The sequence below is a fragment of the Triticum aestivum genome, chromosome 1A (genome assembly GCF_018294505.1).
Source record: "Triticum aestivum cultivar Chinese Spring chromosome 1A, IWGSC CS RefSeq v2.1, whole genome shotgun sequence".
In the NCBI taxonomy this organism is placed as follows: domain Eukaryota; kingdom Viridiplantae; phylum Streptophyta; class Magnoliopsida; order Poales; family Poaceae; genus Triticum; species Triticum aestivum.
The window spans coordinates 542,623,737-542,641,170 of record NC_057794.1 but is presented as its reverse complement, the minus strand read 5'-3'; the positions used below and the strand labels follow the sequence as shown (position 1 = coordinate 542,641,170).

Sequence of the window (17,434 nt, the reverse complement as noted above, 5' to 3'; positions counted from 1 at the left end):
TCAAATCTTGTTCGCATTTTCAAAAAATGTTCACAATTCGAAATAATGTTCGCATTGCCAAATTTTGTTCAGAGTTACAAAAAATGTTCCCTTTCTCAAAAATTGTTCACAGATCCAAAAATATGTTCGCTTTTTTCAAATTTTGTTCCAAGCTTCAAAAAAATGTTCGAGTTTCAAATCTTGTTCGCATTTTCAAAAAATGTTAACAATTCAAAATAATGTTCGCATTGCCAAATTTTGTTCAGAGTTACAAAAAATGTTCCCTTTCTCAAAAATTGTTCACAGATCCAAAAATATGTTCGCTTTCTTCAAATTTTGTTCCAAGTTCCAAAAAATGTTCGCTTTTTCTATTTTTCGTTTAAAATTTTATGAAATGTTCTTGTTTTGCAATAATTTGTTCAACATTAAAAAAAACTTTGCTGCTTTTCAAAAAAAAATCAAAGGTCAAAAAATGTTCAACATTTAAAAAAAATTATTCGCTATTTTTGGAATTGTCTGCGTTCAAAAAAAGATACAGGTTTTGAAAACGAACTGCGTTTTTCCTGCAAAAAAAGAATGAACTGCGTTCGAACTTCTATAAAAGTTTAGATCTGTCGTGGATTATGTTCTTATAGTATTTGCTGCTTAGTGTTGGCAAAGAACGTTTAGTGGTGCAATGGCTACCGCACGCGGGTATTAAACGGGAGGTCTCGAGTTCAATTCTCCAGTCGCCCTCACATTTTTGCGTTGTATTTTACGTCAGTAGCTGCTCCTTCGTGGGCCGGCCCAAACGAAGCACCGCCTGTGCGAAGCCCCTCCAGTCTGCCGCAGAATGCGGCAGATAGGAGGTCCCCTCTCTACTACCTCCTCCCCCACGAAAGATGAGGAGTTTGGGCCGGGCCTGGCGGATTGTGATGATAATATAATAAATACGGCGCCGGCCGTGGCCTCCTTCATCCTCCTGAGGGCCAAGAACCAACCCTAGCCGCACCAACGACCAACAAGCCAAGATCCATAGTCGCCGTTGACCGAAGATGGCGATGGCGGCTCTCCGATGCGCCGCCGGAAGGAGGCTCGCCGGTGGCGGCCGCCTTCTACCGCCGGCGCTCAGCCGGCTTCGCCCCGCCGCTCCCGGCTTGGGCCGCCCGAATCTCACGCTCACGCAGGTGCTAGTCCGATCTCGAAATCCCTAGTTATCCAGTCTTCTTTTCTTTTCTTATTAATCTTAATGATGATGAAAATAATTAGATACATGATGTGTGCCAAACTAACTAGGCCTTGTCATCGCACGGGAAAGAAGAAGCCGGGAGGGAGGTCCTGGAGCAGATCCAGGAGAAGAAGGAGAGGCTCTACGACCTCATCCTGCGCCACGGCTATAAGCGCAACGACGGCTCCATGTGTTACTCAAACGTTCAGCTCATGCACCATCTCTCGGCGCACATCAAACCTAGGCCCCAAAGCATCGCCTGGTACAGTACATATTTTCTTTGCCCTTTTTTCTTTCTTTCTTTATTAGTTATTCATGCCATCTGTTGTTTTTCATCTTTTATTTATATGACTACTATGAATAAATGTTTGTTGCATCTCACCTGGACGATATATAGGCGTTACCTTCGGAAAGTTCATAGCCTCTATATTCTCTGGATGTGCTTAAGCCCTGGCATAAGCGCCTACGCAATCTGGAACATATATAAAGCGGGGGGAAACAACTTGGGTGCTGTTCAACAGGGAGGACAAGAATTGAGTAACAAGAATTGCATCGGTTAGGGGGAAGAAGTGGTTGTCTGCTGAAGCTTGTCACTCAAGACTGTCAATGGACTAATGGAGAATCGGTTGATAGTGATGTCTTTGAGAATTGCCGGTCGCCTCAGGTTGCCAAAGTCTTGTGGAGAATTGGTCACTCGCCTCCCTTTCTGTTTCCTTGACTATCCTCTGACGTTGTGTAATGATGCTTAACTGATATCTATATATATTTTGTGAGATTTGCATGTCCATATGGTTGTGGTGGTCTCTGCATTATTATTTTTATTATTTACCACTCTACATTGATAAATATTTATATATGATATACATTATATCAGTAGTATGTAAATAAAATATATTTTTTTAGAAAAACAAACAAACTTCTTATTTTCACTTGCATTGAGCCAACTTAAGGTCTCAATGTACATTTGAGCTGATGTCATTACTTTAACCCTGTCAAAGTAATCCGTACAAATAAAAATTTACCACTCTACAATTTGTGTGTAAAAGACCACTTTGGTTGGAGAAGCTACTTGGTCTATATCTGTAACATGGAAGTTCGACAATGTCTTTGCTTGTTTGTTCGACGGCGAGGGCACCGGCTGGGCCATGAAGAGTATCACCTCCAGGACGATATGACTCCTTTTCGCATCAGCAAGCGATTTATTAGCTCGCCCCCATGACAACAGATGGTTGATCTGATCAATGTATTGGGTGCTTATTCGTTTTTTGAATTTTGGTAACTTTATTTAACCAATAATCATGCTTTTTACAATAATTGGAATCAGGAACTGAGGCGGCTGATCCATCCATACCTCCTCTGTCCTTCGATAAGAAATCTGAAACTACAGCTGATCTTTAGTTGTTACTTTTGAGATGTGGTTGATGTGAGATTAAAGTAAAGAAAACTAAGCAAAAGCTTAGATATATGCTTATCACCAAGAAAAGTTGCGTTTCTCCTTGATCAGAAATACAGGAAAGATTGCTGCTAGGTGTGAGTAGGTGCAGGTCTGCAATTGATCTGAAACCTAATTTTCTGCCCCGGCCCAACGGCTGGATCAAGACGCACATCATGATGCTGTCATCTAAGTGATTGAAATTTCTATAAACTGATTGGGCCAGAGTAGGGGTTTCCAACACCACCAATTCCACAGCTATCACGACTCCTTTCTTTTGGTACTCCACATTGTTCGTGATTGCTACTTTGAGACCCATGATTAAATGCTTGTCACCTCCAAGCAAGCACATCGCTAGTGTAGCTCTATCACAATGAGGGTGAAAATATGTGTTTCGGGAAAGAACAATTCCCTAACAAAACATGATTGTCAGCCAACTGGCAAGGACAGGCGCAAAGGCGCTGTAATCGGCTACGAGAAGTCGTTCGGCTTAAATATTGCTTGTGCGCCCAACGACGAGCGCACCAACATCTTTTTGCACGTTTGTTCTTCTATATTTTTTGCAGCTTATGAGATGTGAGATTCTATTGTAGTCTTGATGCTCGTTCATTCCTATTCTTAAGCCTGTGTCACTCCACTGAACACCATGGCGTCCTGTGGATCCAGATTAAATTGTTGTAACCTAGTGTCAAGTGTCAACAAATGAAGAAGGGAAGAGGGATACTAAGGACTCTGTGAGGAACCTCGTTACTGCAGCAGAGGAGGGGTTTGCTGAAGTTTTTTTTTTTTTGAGCCAACAAGACTTAACTGACGAAGAGTGGTTTGCTGAAGTGTTAACTGACGAAGAGGTACCATATGAACGAAGAAGCTCAAGGAGGAACAAGTTTTCAGAAACAGAGGAGAAAACAGAGTACTCAAAGTTTTCATTTGTTCCCTCGGGTACGCAAAGGTTGCTCCGTGTTGACTGAAAGGGGAATGGGGCGGGGCGGTGAAACCTTCCCCTCCACCCAATCAGCTTCAATCCCAATCCCAACCCAATCCTATCCAAGTAATAAAAAATCATCATTGTTTGTATAGCTAGATTTATGTTCTTCGGATGCAAAGGTCCTTTGAGCAGCAAAGACATCTCAACGTGACATACCACCGATAGCAGCCACAACGGTACTTTCCGCTGCTCCACAGCAACAGGATGTGCACCCTTTTTTTTCCATGCATAAGCCTCAACCACCCCCCGGCTGGATGCAAATTTGGCCTGTTTGGTTAACTATGTTCACTATTTGGCCCACATCACACAAAGTTTAAAGCACCTTTCAGCCAAGCTCTCTTGGAACGACCGAATCAGTCGTTTTCTCCCAGCCAGGCTTGCGGCGTGCAGAGGGGAACACATGCCACCGAGCTGATGCGAGGAGGGGATGGCGCGCGTCCACAAAAAAAGCAGCGCGAGAAATTGGATCACCTCCCGCCGAATCGGATGTCCTTGTTGGGAATTTTGCACATTTGGCAAAATCTATCAAATGTCATTTCATATGGGATATCGTAGAGATGGAATGTTATGGTGGGCATCTCTCTCCTAGGATAAAAGTGGAAATTTGTGCACTAAAGTATTGGTAAGGAGAAGATACTGATCACACTTATCTTCAAGGAATGGAGTGAGCCCGGTATTACTTGCCGAATAATAGAAATCCTCTTGAATCACTGCATCTCTCAAGAATGTATCACTTGGCCATTCGAACAGCCGAGCGAGGTTGTATTTGGACATCTCCTTCGGAGTTTCTTCGGAACTCCAGCTCGAGGATCCTCTCAACATCCTCCTATACCAACAAAATAATCAAAGAGTATATACTGCCATTTGTTTAAGAATTATATACTACATTTTTTGGAAGAGCGTGCTGCAGTTTCTTTCTTCAGAAGTGTACACCAAAAAAAAGTATATGTAGTGCATCAACAGGAGTATACATATATGCATTCATCCATTCTGAGAACAATTACAATTAGTATATCCATCTGAAATAAAAGGTAAGTTCATGAAAAAAAAAGTCCATATGCATCAGAAGGAGCACATATACATCATCAATTTTTTGCAGGGAACATATACGTCATCATCAATAAGAAACATGACTCGATTATATGGGTGCAAAGGAAGCTCGCAACTGTTTCTCATGTGTACGTACTACTCCCTCCGTTCCTAAATATTTGTTCTTTTAAACATTTCAAATGGACTACAACATACGGATGTATCTTGACATATTTTAGAGTGTAGATTCACTCATTTTTCTTCGTATGTAGTCACTTGTTGAAATCTCTAGAAAGTGTTGATAGTCAAATTTGGCAGATTAAAAATATGGATCATGATGCCAATGTGCTGAGCTGAAGATTGTTTTTTAACTGAAGATATGCACACGCTGATGGAGTTGGGGAGGTAGAGTACAGGAAGTTGAAGATTTAGACTTCAGTTTTGTTCACGTACAACCACCATCAGGTATAAGATGAAGACGGGGCTACGGTTGAGATATGCTTGATTATTTTGGAGCACAGAGAGGAGCGGACGTCGCTGGTTATACTATTTTTATTATCAAGGAAACCAGGTTCTGTTTAAATTTTGAATGTACAGATAAGGACCAAATCTTGTAAAATAGAGTTGTAACCAGATCGGTCTCCTGATCGATCAAGGATCAAAGTCCAGATCGCCCTATATATACGTAGGGTCAGAGGCCGGTAGAGGGACACCCAACATCGACAAAAATATATTTACTTTATTTCCACGCACAGCTTTCCTTTCGTTCGTTTTTCCCCATCGACTTCTCTGCTCTTGCCTGCAAGTTCAGAGATCGTCGTGGCAGTAGGCCAACCCTACGCCGCTGCACCCGGAAAACGGGACCTAGACGTCGCTTAGGTTCCGTTTGCCGTTGATCCGTTGAAAATCCAACCAGAAGAATCAAGTTTTCTTTGAGATCAGCAAGAAGAAGGCCGTTCCGTTCCTCATACAGAAAAAGACAGCAAAAGAAAAGACCGGCTAGATTGTTGATCTGTTCAGGAATTGAGTGTGTTGCCGTGCAAACGATTTTGCCATCAACACAATTTGGCGACTCCGCTGGGGAATCGAGTCAATCGGCTATCATGTCTGACGACAAGGCCGAACTCAACACCGGCAACATCATCAAACCCACATTAGATGAGTTGTCAGAAGAATATCGTCAGAAGTATGAGCAACGTTTGCAAGAATTTGGAGACGCTCAGCGCCGGCGCAAGCAAGAGTTTGAAGATACAATGCTTTCCTGCTTCCAGAAGACTCGCCAAGGTGTCATCATGAAGGGACCTGATCTGCCATCCGTCACCGAAGCATCGAAGGTAGGACCGGTAAGTGAAATTACACATGGTCTCAAGGAAGAGATGGCTATTATGATTGATCAATCAGTAGGTGCATCTTTTCATAATACGCATGAAAATTATGTTAGAAATCAAGACAGTATGATCGCTAGTCATGTTAAAAATCTGTTTGAAAAGATGCAAGTTAGTAACTCTATGCTGCCATCAGTGTCGTATTCTGACAGAGAAAGAGATAGGCAGCCCTTAGCAACCGATGCTTCAACTTCAAATAATAATGCTGTTAATATGCAGCACGGGGCTATACCTTTCGATTCATCGGCGCTCTTCACACCCCCTGGAGTACCACAATATGGTTTGCCGATGAATTTGTATGCTAACCACAATAGTAGTGGTCCGGTTGTTAGTGTTTCACCAAGTGTTGCTAGATCAGGGCATGCATATGCACCTCCTGCATTTTCTTCGTCAGGTCCTGCAGCCAGCCCTTACAACTCGGTTCCATCTATGATCAATAATCAAAGCCGAGTAGATGTTATTCTAGCAAGCATTCCTGTGTCTTCATACCAGCCTATGATACATTATATGCCCACAATGCCACCTCCGAATTTAACCAGTACACATGGTCAATTACCATCTAGTAATTTTAATAATTCTTTCAGAAATTTGCCACCCGCACAGTCGAACCAAGCACTGTAGCATGACCATAATATTCCACAACCTAGTATTGTAGGGCAACAACAGCAGATGGCACGAGATCGACCTATGGCCGAGCCTCACACAGGGGCTGATAATCTTAAGGAACAGTTGGCTACTGTCTTGAAGGATTCATTTGGGCTGGAACCAAAAGGGAATGCAAGAGCTTATAGAAAGCCGTATCCTGATTATTATGATACTTTTCAGTATCCTAGAGGGTTCAGGTTACCGGAGTTTGTTAAATTTACGGGAGAAGATGGTAGAACAACACTGGAGCATATTGCTCAATTTATTGTACAGTGCGGCGAGGCTAGTGCTAGTTAAGTGCTAAAGCTGAGATTATTTCCGTTGTCCTTATCTGGCACAACTTTTTCTTAGTTTTCTTCGCTTGCACCCAATTCTATTCATACATGGTCTCAGTTGGAACAGAAGTTTCATGAATATTTTTATACTGGAGATAATGAACTCAGATTGTCACATTTAACATCGGTTAAACAGAAGCATACGGAATCTGTTGCTGAATATATTAGAAGGTTTAGAGATACACGAAACCGATGTTTTAATTTGGTAATTTCCGATAGGGATCTTGCTGATCTAGCTTATTCAGGTTTGCTTGTACATCTTCAAGAAAAGCTAGAAGGACATGATTTTGTGGATGTTAGCCAAGTTTTGTAAAAGGCTCTGGCTCAAGAAAGCCGGGCAAAAGAATCTAGAAATTTTCATAGGTCTAGTGATAAAACTAGTAAAAATGATCGGCCTGGTATGAACATGGTTGAGTATGATTCTCGGTCATCAGATGATGAGGGTACAGATATGTGTGTGGCTGAATGGGATTGGGCTTCTAAGTCTAAACCATTTGTTTGCTCTGCACTAAAGCCAATTTCACATAAGAGGGAAGAAATAAAATATACATTTGATGTTTCCAAGTGTGATAAGATCTTTGATTATTTGTTACAATGGAAGCAAATTAAACTGAATAATGGCCATGTTATACCGTCACCGGAAGAACTAAAAAGGCGTGCTTATTGCAAATGGCATAATTCTTATTCTCATGCTACTAATGATTGTAATGTTTTCCGTCGACAGGTTCAATCGGCCATTAATGAAGGACGTTTGAAGTTTGATGAGCGGATGCAATTAGATGCTAATCCTTTCCCTGTCAACACGATTGATTTTGAGAATAAGAAAGTTCTTGTTCGGCCATCTCAGGCCGAATCAGCAAGAGGAAAAAATATGGTGGTGGCTGAGAGTAGCTCAAAGTCTCTGGAAGAGACCAGGGAGTGGCCAGAAAAGTGCAGATTGAGAAAAATTCTAGGGGTGGTGAATCAATTAAAATTACAGTGCCAGCATTAGGCTCTGATGCTATGCAAAGTGCCAGGCCAAGAATGATCAAACCAAAGAGCCCCGAAGTTGACCGTTGGAAAATTAATGAGGGAAAGAGTAAGGCAATAAAAAAGAAAGAGAAGCCGAAGGTCACTTTTGATAAGCTTCTGGCTAAGTATGAACATGGCAAGGCTGGTCAAAAATATTTTGATCGGCCGAGAAACTTTAAGCGGCCGAGATCACCAGAACAGGGATTTACTGGGCCAGAATATCGACGTGGAGATTTTCATGCAGCAGCCCCATATCCATTTAACGGGCCGCCAATGCCTATGCCATGGGGATTCGATTTTGCTCCTTGTCCGCCATGGGGTTGGTGCGGACCATGGATGCCGCCTCCTCCGGTAATGCCTTTTGGACAGTTTCATCCAGGTTGGGCTCCTCACAGAAGGCCGGTCTTTGATAGATTGTCACATCCAAATCATAACCGTTATGGTCAAAGGGATTGGTCTTATGGTAGAGGTGAGCTTAATCGAAAAGTATACCGTGTGAAGGAGACTAAGCATGTGAATGAGGAACCAGGCTCAATTACAGGTGAGAGACAACCAGGTTGCAAATTTGCAGGTGCCAACAATGGAGTACAGGGTACAACAACAACACATGAGAAGGATGAGGCTACAGGAACAACAAACAGTAAGGAAGCCACAATACCATCCATGAATAGTGATTCTGCTACAGTAAAAACTGGTTTGATTACCTCCTGTGCTGATTCTGGAGCACCAAAAATATCAAATTGTGCCAACCTGAACAACGGTTCAGAAATACAGAAAGTTGATAGGAATGTGCCTTTGCTGCCTGGGACGACGCCGCAACCACGTTGGTGCCCAAAGGGTCTTTCCAATTCACAAAAACGACGATTACAGAGGCTACGCATGGAGAAATTGAGGGAGGAGGAAGCCGAAAAATTGAGGGACAAGTTGTTCAATGAGTGGAAGCCTATGGTTCCCGTCCGAAAGGAGTGGAGAGTAAAACAAGTCAATGTACCCGATCCAACGCCTAGTGATGATGAAGATGATCTGCTGGATGATGAAGGGTCTCCGATGATTAAAAATGGCTCTCCAACTTGCGATGGTATGGATATTAATATGGTATTTGTATTGCCTTCAGAATTCCGGGCTGTGGAAGAAAGTGAAGCGGCACAATTGTGTCTTGGTCCCAAGGAAGCTACTTTTGAAAAGCTAGATGAATCAAGCCATCATTTGAGGCCACTGTATGTTAAGGGGCATATTAATGGGAAACCAATATCTAGAATGTTAGTTGATGGCGGAGCAGCTGTAAACTTTATGCCATACTCACTGTTTAAGAAATTGGGACAAGAGGACAGCGAGCTTATGAAGACCAATTTGACACTTAATGGATTTGGGGGAGAGCCTACAGAAGCAAAAGGGGTTAGCACTATGGAACTTACTATTGTAAGCAAGACCATACCTACGGCTTTCTTCGTCGCTGATAAGCAAGGTAATTATAGTGTCTTATTGGGTCGTGATTGGATACACGCAAACCAGTGTGTGCCTTCTACTTTGCACCAGTTTTTGATACAGTGGGTCGATGATGATGTGGAAATTGTTCATGCGGATACGTCGACCTATATTGCTATGGCTGATGCTTCAGCTAATTGGCAACATGGTGATACCCAATGTTTGTCAGGGCTAGATCTTTCAGATTTTGATTTTCTTAGTGTAACCAAAGATGGGTTTGTACCCGTAGTTGTAAAGCCGGTTGTTGCAACTTGGCTCGAGAATATGATGTTATAGATGGGTAAAGAAGATAATTTAGATTGGTTACAAAAATGTGTGGAACAATATCGGTCTGATAAGAACGATATTTGTGAGGCTATTGATGATTTTGATGAAGTGCAAAAGTTAGGACAAGGTTTTTCGTCGGCTGATCCATTAGAAGAGATTGATATAGGTGATGGTACTATTCCTAGGCCGACTTTTATTAATAGGAATATGACAGCCGATTACAAGGTAAAAGTGATCGAGTTACTTAAACAATATGTTGATTGCTTCGCTTGGGAGTATCATGAAATGCCGGGTCTTAGCCGAGAGCTAGTAGAGCACCGGTTGCCTATTAAATCTGGATTTAGGCCTCACAAACAGCCACCTAGAAAGTTTAATCCTAGTATCTATGATGGGATTAAAGAAGAAATAGGGAGATTATTGAGAGCTGGTTTTATAAGGCCATAGGTATGCTGAATGGATTTCTAACATTGTCCCGGTTGAGAAGAAAAATACTGGTAAGTTGAGAATATGTATCAACTTCAGAGATTTAAATAGGGCTACACCTAAAGATGAATATCCTATGCCTATAGCCGACATGTTAATTAATGATGCTTCAGGACATAGAGTTATTAGTTTCTTAGATGGTAATGCTGGTTACAATCAAATTTTTATGGCCGAAGAGGATACTTCTAAAACGGCCTTTAGGTGTCCCGGTTTTATTGGTTTATTCGAATGGGTTGTTATGCCATTTGGTCTGAAGAATGCCGGCGTGACTTATCAAAGAGCTATGAACCTAATCTTTCATGATTTACTTGGTATAGTAGTAGAAATATATATTGATGATATAGTTGTCAAATCGGATAGTGTGGATCATCATTTAGCCGATTTGTGCTTATTCTTTGAAAGAATGCGTCGGTATGGTTTAAAGATGAACCCACTTAAATGTGCTTTTGGTGTGTCGGCTGGTAAATTTCTAGGATTTATAGTACATGAGAGAGGCATTGAGATAGATCCTGGTAAAATAGAAGCTATTAAGAAAATAGAGGCGCCGCAATGTAAGAGGGACATGCAGAAATTTTTAGGCAAAGTTAATTATTTGAGAAGGTTCATATCTAACTTGTCTGGAAAGGTTAGTGCATTTACACCTATACTTCGGTTGAAGAGGGAAAATGAATTTACTTGGGGGGCAGAGCAACAACATGCATTTGATGAGATCAAAAAATATTTGTCTACGCCTCCTGTGTTGAGGGCACCTAAAGCCGGAACACCGTTTCAGATGTATGTTGCTGCGGAAGATAATGTTATTGGTGCTGTCCTAACACAAGAAATTGATGAAAAAGAGTATGTGATAACATATTTGAGCCGACGTCTATTGGAAACAGAACAAAGGTATGTGTTTATTGAGAAGTTATGTTTATCCTTATATCATGCTTGCACAAGATTGAGACACTATTTGCTATCTAGTACTTGTGAAATAGCATGCCAGACCGATGTTGTCAAATATATGCTACAAAAACCGATTTTGAGTGGCAGAATCGGTAAGTGGGCATATGCATTGATAGAATATGATTTGTCTTATAAGTCTTTAAAATCCATGAAAGGCCAAATTGTAGCTAACTTTATTGTTGATCATCGGGTTAGTGATGAAAATGATATAGAGGTTGGCTATATTGAGATATATCCATGGGAATTATATTTTGATGGCTCGGCTTGTAGAGAAGGACAAGGTGTTGGTATTGTTTTAGTCTCACCAAGGGGTACTGTTTTTGAAACATCAGTATGCTTAGAATATTTGTGTACCAATAACCAGGCCGAGTATGAAGCTCTTTTGTTGGGTTTGAAAATTTTAGAATCCATGGGTGTGAGGAGTGTACGAGCTTTTGGTGATTCACTATTAGTCGTACAGCAAATTCGTGGGAATTATCAATGCTTTGATGGGTTACTAAATAACTATTTGGAGAAGTGTTTGGAAATCATAGTAGTCCTGGATGATTTTGCCATTAGCCATATATCTAGAGAAGAGAATGTTAAAGCTAATGATCTAGCACAGCAAGCATCAGGTTATCAAGTTAGTAGAGGAAAATTATATGTCCTGGGACAGCCGGCATTACAGTGTGCTGAAATTTCTATGGCTGAACCTGATGATTGGAGAAGACCCATAATTAGATATTTAGAAGATCCTAGCCAATCAGTAGACAGAAAGGTTCGACACCAAGCATTGAAATATACATTATTAGATGGTGAATTATATCGTCGGACACCAGAAGGATTGCTTTTAAAATGCCTAGGTCCAGACCAGTCCAAAGTTGCTATGGGTGAAGTACATGAGGGGATGTGTGGTACACATCAGTCGGCTCATAAGATGAAGTGGTTGTTAAAAAGAGCTGGGTTTTATTGGACGACTATGTTAGAAGATAGTTTTGGATACTATAAAGGGTGTGATTCATGCCAAAAATTTGGAGATATACAGTTAGCACCTGCTTCTATGTTGCATCCTATAATTAAGCCATGGCCGTTTCGTGGATGGGGTTTGGATTTTATCGGCCAAATACACCCTAAGTCATCCAAAGGTCACCGTTTTGTTTTGGTTGCTACTGATTATTTTACAAAGTGGACAGAGGCTGTTCCTCTTAAAAATATGACTCATAAGGAGGTGATTAAATTTATTTTAGAGCATATTGTTTATCGATTCGGCATACCACAAACTTTAACCACAGATCAAGGTTCATCTTTTATATCGCATCAAGTACACGAATTTGCCGAATCACTTAAGATCAAGCTCTTGAATTCTTCACGATATTATGCTCAGGCCAATGGTCAGGCCGAGTCCAGTAACAAGATTTTGATTAAGCTTATCAAAAAGAAAATAGAGGAACATCCAAAAAAGTGGCATGAGGTGTTGCATGAAGCATTATGGGCTCAGCGAATATCTCAACATGGTGCTACAAAAGTGACACCATTTGAATTAGTATATGGGCAAGAGGCCGTTTTACCTATTGAGGTAAATCTGGACGCACTTAGGTTGGCCAAACAAAATGATTTGTCGGCCATAGATTATCATAACCTCATGATGGATAGGATAGATGAGGTGTCAGATGAGAGGATGAAAGCTTTAAGAGAAATTGAGAGGGATAAATTGAGAGTAGCCAAGGCTCATAATAAGAAAGTAAAAGAAAAATCGTTTCAGGTTGGGGACTTGGTTTGGAAAACGATTTTGCCTGTTGGGTCCAAGGATAATAAGTTTGGAAAGTGGTCACCAAATTGGGAAGGACCATATAAAATTTTAGAAGTCGTCCCTGGAAATTCCTATTTAGTGCAAGGTTTGCAAGAAGAAAAATTGCCCAGAGCTCTTAATGGGAAGTACTTGAAAAAGTATTATCCAAGCGTTTGGCAAGATGCCTGAATGATAGTATTATGCGGCCGATGCTTGGTTATCATCGCCCTGAGAAAATATAATACACATGGCCGGTGCATGATTACCATCGTCCTGAGGAAAATGAATTCAAATGGCCGATGCTAGTCATCGCCCGAAGTCAGAACTAAATGATTAACATGTTGATTAATGATTATGATGTAAGGTACAGATGATTTTTGGTAAGCAAGCTTTACCAAAAAACAGGGGAGCATGTGTTGATAGTCAAATTTGGCAGATTAAAAATATGTATCATGATGCTAACGTGCTGAGCTGAAGATTGCTTTTTAACTGAAGATATGCACACGCTGATGGAGTTGGGGAGGTAGAGTACAGGAAGTTGAAGATTTAGACTTCAGTTTTGTTCACGTACAACCACCATCAGGTATAAGATGAAGACGGGGCTACGGTTGAGATATGCTTGATTATTTTGGAGCACAGAGAGGAGCGGACGTCGCTGGTTATACTATTTTTATTATCAAGGAAACCAGGTTCCTGTTTAGATTTTGAATGTACAGATAAGGACCAAATCTTGTAAAACAGAGTTGTAACCAGATCGGTCTCCTGATCGATCAAGGATCAAAGTCCAGATCGCCCTATATATACGTAGGGTCAGAGGCCGGTAGAGGGACACCCAACATCGACAAAAACATATTTACTTTATTTCCACGCACAGCTTTCCTTTCGTTCGTTTTCCCCATTGACTTCTCTGCTCTTGCCTGCAAGTTCAGAAATCGCCGTGGCAGTAGGCCAACCCTACGCCGCTACACCCGGAAAACGGGACCTAGACGTCGCTTAGGTTCCGCTTGCCGTTGATCCGTTTAAAATCCAACCAGAAGAATCAAGTTTTCTTTGAGATCAGCAAGAAGAAGGCCGTTCTATTCCTCATACAGAAAAAGACAGCAAAAGAAAAGACCGGCTAGATTGTTGATCTGTTCAGGAATTGAGTGTGTTGCCGTGCATACAATTTTGCCATCAACAGAAAGACAAATATTTGGAAACGGAGGAAGTAGCAAATTAATGTCATGCACACAATATATTATAGGGCATGGATCAAACAGGCACCATCGCTAGCTAGGAGATCCATGGTGATTATGTGTTCTTCAATCTGACGTCATATTTCCACGGCGTGTGTGGTGTGCCAGCCTTGGAGAGAGCAGACCCGAGGGAAGGCTGCGACACTGCAGCTGCAGATGAGACCGGGCAAGTCAGATCACTCGTCGCGCATGCATGAAACTTCACCATGGCCGCTCCGCCGCACATGGCCGGCGGCGTCGTCGTCGTAATAAGTACATCCAAAGACACACACCCTGCATGTACAAATTAGATCGAATGGCATTAATTCATTGAAGTGCACCTAAATACAATCGGATGGCATCCCTAATTGTTTACCACAATTTAGAATTAAATTCATACAAACCATGAAAAGAAGAAAAATCCCCAATCTGAATTTTGGACTATTTGCATGTGGCATATGGGCATAGAAGGCATCTTCATGTTCGATTGACCCTACAAAAATTACACGAGAAAGAGTTGCCAACCTGTACGAGGAGATACAACCCTGTCGTGCCACCATACCAGATCCGTGGTGGTTCTTGGCATAACCTGAAAGAAGGAATAAGAAGAAGATCAGTCGGAGTTAATGAAGCTCTATGAGAATTGTTGCCGTGAGGAATTTATGTATGTACTCCCTTTGTCTGGAATTACTTGTCATTATGTATCTAAAACTAAAATACATCTAGATACATTCATTTCAATGACAAGTATTTCCAGACGAAGGAAGTATATGGTAGTGAGACAAATCGACCAGGTACCTGGCATATGATTGGTGGACTTCAAAAGCAGCTACTTGCGGTTGGAGAACTTTGAGCAGGATTCAACATCAACAGAAAAAGAACAAGGCTCCGCTGAAGTGAGTGCACCTCCAATATTATTTCACCCATGGCCGCCGTGCCGAAAAACTACCTGGTCAGTCACGTCACCACAATTGGCCAGTGAGAAGATGGACCTCCCGACCGAACTGTTCTTGGCCGGCGTCGCTACCGCCCATCCATGTAAACATTCTATAGTATTGGTAAGAGGAGGAAGGGTTAAGGGTTTACCCGGTGTGAGATATCGCATTATTCGAGGAAACCCTAGATGCTGTCGCAGTAAAGAATCGTCAGGGCGTTCTAGTGCGTTGTAGATTCTTATACAAGACTTGTATCATTTGAGGATGCCATGTGAATCGTTAGAAACATGTGAAGTGTATGGCTAACCCAATAATGAAAGTTCCGTAAGGGGACTGAAGCAGACTACCATGAGACAAAAGATCCTCTTTCTCAAGAGATTCAATTCGGAACTCTTATATGTCCAAGGTCAATATGGAAATTCTTTCAGAGGTTTTTCCTTACTTTGTCTGTGTCAACAAACAATTCGTAATACCTCGACTTTTTCAGAACATGTCCGAGTCAAATAGCAATGATTCGAATCACTTCTTTTTCCATTACACTATTTCGGATCCTAAGGGCTCGATCGTATGGATATGGAAAATACAGGATTTTCGATCCTACCGGGAAAAGGAGGAAAACAAATACTCAATTTAAAGTGAGTAAACAGAATTCCATACTCGATCTCATAGATCCCTATAGAATTCTGTGGAAAGTCATATTCAATGAAAGTCGTATGTATGGCTTGGAGGGAGATCTTTTATCTTTCGAGATTCCCCCTACAATATGGGGTCAAAAAGCCAAAAAAATGATTTTAGCCCTTATAAAAAGAAAACAGATTCTTGAACCTTTTTCACGCTCATGTCACGTCGAGGTACTGCCGAAAAAAGGACTGCAAAGTCCGATCCAATTTTTCATAATCGATTAGTTAACATGGTGGTTAACCGTATTATGAAAGATGGAAAAAAATCATTAGCTTATCAAATTCTCTATCAAGCCTGAAAAAGATTCAACAAAAGACAGAAACAAATTCACTATTGGTTTTACGTCAAGCAATGCGTAGAGTAACTCCCAATATAAGAGTAAAAACAAGACATAATAAAAAAGGATCGACGCGGAAAGTTCCGATTGAAATAAGATCTAAACAAGGAAGAGCAATTTCCATTCGTTGGTTATTAGAAGCATCCCAAAAGCGTCCGGGTCAAAATATGACTTTCAAATTAAGTTTCGAATTAGTAGATGCTGCCAATGGGAGTGGGGGTGCCCTACGCAAAAAGGAAGCGACTCATAGAATGGCAGAGGCAAATAGAGCTCTTGCACATTCTTGTTAATCCATGAACATAATCTATGTATGTGGACACATGGATCCGTACATCTCGATCGGAAAAGAATCAATACAAGGAGAATCGGATGATATCTTTCTCGAAACAAACAAGAAGGAAAAGAAAGAGAAACATATCCTTAGTCCTTTTCAGGTATTTCAGGATGTTCTTGACCGCTGTCCAGTGATCCACTCCTAGATTACTTTGGTACCTCCCTGCTAAACTAATAGCAAGTCACACATCAGGTCTGGTATACAACATTGCATAATGATAGAACCTATGGCTGAAGCATAGGGAATCACTACTAGGGAAAACCTTATACACAGAATCTTAGCAGCAGCGCGGTCTAAAAACAGACGCTACTGCTAATTAGCAGCAACGAGCTTTAGAAAAGAGCGCTGCTAATGACTGAGTAGCAGTAGCGCTCTAGGTGAAAAAAGCGCTACTACTATAATTACCACGGTGTTGCCTCCAGGCTAGATATAGTAGTAGCGCCCTTCCCGTGGACGAGCTACTGCTAAAGAACTTAGTAGCAGCGGTTTTGCTCAAAACTCGCTGCTGGTAAGTATGACCGCAACTAATTAAGTTTAGTCCCATACTGCTAAGCGAACAAGGTGTTTACCACCTTAAATATGTTGCTTCTCAACCTATCTCGAGCACTTGGTCTTCATTGAACTATATGTGTATGATTTGTGGTTGCAATATGAATCCTCGCCTGTACCTATACAGGTACAGTGAGGATTCATGTTGATTATTTAGATTATACACAAAAAGATCAATGATGACCAATGTATATTTTTGATGTTTTTACTAAACAAAAGAAATAACTGCTTCCATTAGCAGTAGCGTTTTTTTCCAAAATGCGCTGTAGATAAGTTAGCTATAGCGCATTTTCTGTATGTGCGCTACTGCTAGTTCAAGTTAACCACCCCCCGCATCAAAATTTCGCTAAGTCCTCCTTTCCCCCCACCGGCCTATTCCCCTACTCCCTGTCACCGCCGCCCGAGCCCAAGCGCGCCTGCGCCCTCACCGC

At 41.4% G+C, this 17,434-nt stretch overlaps 1 protein-coding gene across 1 annotated transcript; it reads left to right on the top strand.

Annotated features, from left to right (window-relative positions):
- The first annotated feature begins 880 nt into the window (after positions 1–880).
- LOC123180195 (uncharacterized) lies at positions 881–1,973 on the top strand. The gene is made up of 3 exons (XM_044592168.1): positions 881–1,145; positions 1,255–1,448; positions 1,584–1,973. The coding sequence occupies exons 1-3, from the start codon at positions 1,014–1,016 to the stop codon at positions 1,744–1,746; spliced, it is 489 nt and encodes a 162-aa protein (XP_044448103.1). The 5' UTR covers positions 881–1,013; the 3' UTR covers positions 1,747–1,973.
- The last annotated feature ends 15,461 nt before the right edge of the window (positions 1,974–17,434 follow it).

Excerpts from the sequence above, each read along its gene's own strand:
- LOC123180195 (XM_044592168.1), top strand. The coding sequence starts at position 1,014 with ATGGCGATGGCGGCTCTCCGATGCGCCGCCGGAAGGAGGCTCGCCGGT. Across the intron at positions 1,146-1,254 it reads CGAATCTCACGCTCACGCAG|GCCTTGTCATCGCACGGGAA; the intron begins GTGCTAGTCCGA and ends CAAACTAACTAG. Across the intron at positions 1,449-1,583 it reads AGGCCCCAAAGCATCGCCTG|GCGTTACCTTCGGAAAGTTC; the intron begins GTACAGTACATA and ends GACGATATATAG.